The sequence below is a fragment of the Amphimedon queenslandica genome, unplaced genomic scaffold (assembly GCF_000090795.2).
Source record: "Amphimedon queenslandica unplaced genomic scaffold, v1.1 AMPQUscaffold_10405, whole genome shotgun sequence".
Lineage (NCBI taxonomy): Eukaryota > Metazoa > Porifera > Demospongiae > Haplosclerida > Niphatidae > Amphimedon > Amphimedon queenslandica.
In genome coordinates, this window is record NW_003549327.1 from 2,369 (window position 1) to 6,863 (window position 4,495).

A 4,495-nucleotide genomic window follows, 5' to 3' on the forward strand; every position below is an offset into this window, starting at 1 on the left:
AAAGTACATTCATAAAAGGGGTATAGTAAATTCACCTTTTGCCCATTTCAAAGAAACCATAGCTGATTAGCTGGCACATGAACGGATTGAACGACTCGTCCGCCCACGGAACATTAATTATTAATTATATTATCATTAAAACAAACTAACCAAACTACTAATAAAATCTACCTAAATGTGCACACTAGTGCAAATAAAGAGCTACACTACTGCAAATAAAAACTAAACTACTGCAAATAAAAACTAAACTACTGATGTTCAAAAATGATACCAATTAGGTATCATAACAATTTAGTTCATTGCTGGTCAAAAGAATTAAGAAGTAGTATACGAGCTTGATTGGCCTTTAAGAACTTCTTCCTCCCACTTGTTTTGTTCCTGCCTTTTAACACTGAGGCTCTTCTTATGCTCTTTCTCTCTAAAGTATCGCAATATCTCCTCTACTTTTTCCTCCAACTCATCAATCTTGTCAACTGAATCTTCTTCATTAATAAGACAACGCGCTTCCTCTTGAGGAAAGAATCGAGTATTATTTTCAAGCATCTGTAAAATAAATGATACATGTGTAAATAGTATTATTCTTACATAAACTATGATTAACACAAATAATTGATGCTTCAATTGTAAGCTGTATACCAAAAATGAATAATCCACTCTCGCTTATGCTGAATGCTTTTGGAGCTTTGATCTGCATGTTGCATAATTATGAATTGTGCATTGACAAATTAAAGTAATTACTATGTAGTCTGTGTCATTGGGTAGTTAATGCTATGCAAGATAAGAAAATAATTTACCAATTCATAGACATATTTTTGAATTGCATTATGGTCACCAATGTCAATACTATCAAGGTACAAAGAGTAATAGACATAATTCCACATGTTATGATCATTTTTAATATGTTTAGAGAAGCCCTAGGGACAGGAAGAAAATAGAAAATCAAGAAATCAAATATTAAAAACATACTTTAGCTCTCCTGTCAAAGTCATAGCTTGGAACATCACATATAAAGCACTTGCTTTTCTGATCAGTTTCGATTTTATTCTATGTTCAAAAAATTAATTATAATGATTACACGTATATGGTATTTTATTTGAACTTACTCTTTCTTCTCTCAGCTCAGTGAAAGTATCCACTATAATACCAAAGACTATATTGAGACCAATGGTAGTAACAATTATGAAAAATGAAATATCAAAAATGAGACGTGCTATAAACACCCCAGCAGTAAAATTAGGAGCACTGCCATCTCTTTCAAATGGGATCAACTAAAAAGAAAATAGGGAAACAATAGATTTAAAAGATTTTTTAAGCTTACTATTCCCAAATTATCAGTCAGGCCATATCGCAGCACTGAATACATACACTGGCCAAGGTTAGCACAGTAAAGGGCAGCATCATCTGTCTCAACATAATTATTTTGAAGAAAAGCAAAAGAAATAACAGCATAAATAAACAGGACAATGACTCCCAGAACAGATAGCCAAAACAGAGACATTCCTAAAAATCAAAAAAGAGAAATAAATATCAGTTAGCAAGAAAGAAGTGAATGAATTTGATCATTAAAAGATTGGTGCTACATGTAAATCTATATCATTAATTTCTATGTATATGTACCATTTTTTGTCACAGATCTCAAAACCCTTTTCAATATATCATTATTCACAATAATGAACAGGAGACAAAAACAATAAAAATATCCACGGAAAGCAAGAGAGAGAATAGAACAGATCAAAAATAGCACCATGTAGATTGTTGACACACTAAATATACCAACATCAATGCAAGTCAACTGTGGAGCTTTATATGTACTACCGCCCTTATCCTTATGAATAACTTTATCAATCTCAGCCCTAAGAATAAAAAATTATAATTTTATTGAATACACACTCTCTATACCTCAGTGAATAGACAAATCCAGGCAGTTTGAAATGAGGCCAGTTGATCAGAAAATATTCAACAACAATCCAAAATGACATAAATAGGTGAGCTGCCCCAAGAATATAGAATACGATATAAAACCAAAAAGGAAAATTTGGTAAGAACACCCTAATTAAAACAGTATTACAATGAGCATAATTCATATCTGCATGTATATGTACTTACCTGTTGCTGCCCATTTCCTTGTCAGGTACTGTATACACAAATAGCACAAATATATTCAATATGATTGTTAACAGCATCAATAAACGAGAACGCACAGTGCTACATAATAAAATATCAATGCAATAATATCAATGCAATGACAGACTATACATGCTAACTTACGAATAAGCAAGGAATGGTTTCATTACTTTAGTTTCCTTCAACTTAGTCTATTTGAAAAAGCTAAGTAAACTTTATTCAAAACATAAGACATTAGCTATAAATGATATATCTTCTATATTAACTAGTATATAATTTATAAAAAATATGCGTGTATCTTGTACCTGATGAAGAACATCTTTTCTAAGTGCTGGCATTAAGTCAACAAGAGCCCTTTGTTTATCGTCCATTGAGTCTCTGTTAATATTCCAACGTACTAGCTCAGTTGCTACTTCTCTTAGCTTTGCCTTAAAAGGAAAGTGTATTCTAGCAATTATTGGCTTGGCTCCATCTTCTTCATAGTGTATCTCAATGGAATGGGAGCATTCTTTGCAGCTATTAAGTGCTTCTTCACATGATTGTTCCTCTGCTCTCTTCATCAATTTTGCTAAAATTATTTATTTCACAATTTTGAAGTTTATGAAACACCTCCTTACTTTCATCTTTGATGTCAATTGCTTTATATTCAATTAGAGCTACAAGAACTTGATAAGCTTTGTTCCGTCCCCTCTCACAATCATCATCCAATTTCTGTTCCTTGATTAATGGAAGTGATTGTAGCTCATGAAACATTTTCATAGTAAGCAACACAGAATTAACATCCAATGATGATCCAATACCCTATTAATAAAAGTGATGCAACAAGTTTCAAATTTCATACATGAAAAATTTAATAAATTTCAATCTGCAAAGGCTACAATGTGCTCACATTAATGCAGCATCAATGTTATTACGATGTAGTATACATGTAGCTAGAAACTTTCAAAGGGCTTAGATTTTGTTGATTCTGGGTTTTTTAGGCTATGCTTACACAGCAATGAAAAGGATGCAATCAGTTTAGTTTTGTGCCTGTTCTATGCTTCTGCTTACACAGAAACAAATGAAAACAATATAAAATCTTGATAGAACACTATGGAATCGAAAACGGTGTTCAAAGTGTATTTTTGTCAAAAACGATACATTTTGCCTTGCTGTGTAAACGTAGCCTTAGATTCAAAAAATTAAAACCTGTAAAAATCTAAATAACATGGTACAAAAGTGGAGAATGCTTTCATTCAAAGACACAAAATTTACAAAAAAATTTTGGGTTGATTAACAAATGTTTAAATTAATTCCTCAAAAATTTTGGATGTGCAGTAGCACTTACTTTAGCAAGAGTGAGGGTTTGAGGACTAATTTCTTCAAGCATAACATCAAGCAGTTCAACAACACTGCCTTTCACTTCCACATATTTTTTTATCAGCTCAAAATCTTCAGACTAAAAAACAATTTGCAAAAACTCAACAAATAATTGCAAAGATTAAGCACCTCTTTAATGAGACAATCATCATGCTTCTTCAATTGAAGCTGTAATATTCTGTTAACAGGATCCATAACAAGCTTGTTAAATGCAATAACTTGGTTTCTAATATTACCAACACACAGCTCAATCAATGACTGAATAACAGCGTTAATCTGCTCTAGATTATTTAATGAGAGATCTGTAGCAAATGTGTGGAGGAAAGCAAGAACTTCAGCAACTACATTAATTGTCTAAATAAACAATAACAATGTTAAAGTGCAAAAGAGCATTTGTTCTTATGGAACGCCATCCTGGACAAAATTCCTCATCAATAATATAAATATGGAAAGGTAGTGTGGCGATGCGCGAAGCGCATCGCCTCATTAATGCGTCAATTTCATAATGGATGTTTTTTATCTATGTAGCTAATCGATGTAGCTATTCAAGTGATGGTAGCTACGATTTTCTAAGACTTCACCTCATCACGTGATCCTCACCCCGCCTATAGTAGGCGTGTTAACCAGTAGAGATGGCGATAAAGCAGAGCTACTAGCCTTGAGTGTGTTTAAGCTTCATGCATGTCAGTGTTCTTGGTGGAGATCAAGAGCTCATCAAATCCAAGGAGTCTTTCCAAGTCAGAAATGTGTATATTACTGTTATTGTTATCTCTGCTGTAGTCTTATTATTGATAGGACCAAACAAGAGGGATCTGATACTGAGGACCAAACAAGGAGGATCAGATAGCCCCAGGCTCAAGGAATGGCTCAGAGAGACTCGATAAAGAAAAAGGCATCGTATAACTGGTCACTCTTTTTTTACCATTAGCAATTGCATGTTTTGTTTTAATGCCTGTACTACTATGATGTTCTTAATTGTTGAATGAAATTGCAGTATACCGAAATCATATTA

The 4,495-nt window shown here is 33.0% G+C and overlaps 2 protein-coding genes and 1 long non-coding RNA gene across 4 annotated transcripts; 1 reads left to right on the forward strand and 2 right to left on the reverse strand.

The window, feature by feature from the left end:
• Positions 1-315: 315 nt before the first annotated feature.
• On the reverse strand, positions 316-1,498 carry LOC109590170 (inositol 1,4,5-trisphosphate receptor type 2-like). Its single transcript, XM_020006095.1, has 5 exons — positions 1,319-1,498; positions 1,104-1,268; positions 967-1,044; positions 795-914; positions 316-543 (listed from the first exon to the last, which is right to left on the reverse strand). The coding sequence occupies exons 1-5, from the start codon at positions 1,496-1,498 to the stop codon at positions 316-318; spliced, it is 771 nt and encodes a 256-aa protein (XP_019861654.1).
• Positions 1,499-2,102: 604 nt separating this feature from the next.
• Positions 2,103-3,896, reverse strand: LOC109590171 (uncharacterized). Its single transcript, XM_020006096.1, has 7 exons — positions 3,875-3,896; positions 3,613-3,824; positions 3,452-3,562; positions 2,742-2,925; positions 2,430-2,692; positions 2,269-2,315; positions 2,103-2,205 (listed from the first exon to the last, which is right to left on the reverse strand). Exons 1-7 carry the CDS (start codon positions 3,894-3,896, stop codon positions 2,103-2,105), a joined length of 942 nt encoding a protein of 313 aa, XP_019861655.1.
• A 3-nt stretch (positions 3,897-3,899) lies between these two features.
• On the forward strand, positions 3,900-4,487 carry LOC109590172 (uncharacterized). Of its 2 annotated transcripts, XR_002189187.1 has the most exons (3): positions 3,900-3,936; positions 4,012-4,220; positions 4,264-4,487. It is a non-coding gene; the product is annotated as an uncharacterized LOC109590172 (long non-coding RNA). The 2 variants fall into 2 exon arrangements; XR_002189186.1 differs by having other exon boundaries at positions 3,930-4,220.
• The last annotated feature ends 8 nt before the right edge of the window (positions 4,488-4,495 follow it).

Coding starts and splice junctions, on each gene's coding strand:
- LOC109590170 (XM_020006095.1), bottom strand. CDS start 1,498: ATGTCTCTGTTTTGGCTATCTGTTCTGGGAGTCATTGTCCTGTTTATT. Junction 1,045..1,103: donor CTGAGCTGAGAGAAGAAAGA/GTAAGTTCAAAT, acceptor TTTTGAACATAG/AATAAAATCGAAACTGATCA. Junction 915..966: donor ACTTTGACAGGAGAGCTAAA/GTATGTTTTTAA, acceptor TCCTGTCCCTAG/GGCTTCTCTAAACATATTAA.
- LOC109590171 (XM_020006096.1), bottom strand. CDS start 3,896: ATGGCGTTCCATAAGAACAAAT. Junction 3,563..3,612: donor ATGATTGTCTCATTAAAGAG/GTGCTTAATCTT, acceptor ATTGTTTTTTAG/TCTGAAGATTTTGAGCTGAT. Junction 2,693..2,741: donor AATTGACATCAAAGATGAAA/GTAAGGAGGTGT, acceptor AAATAATTTTAG/CAAAATTGATGAAGAGAGCA.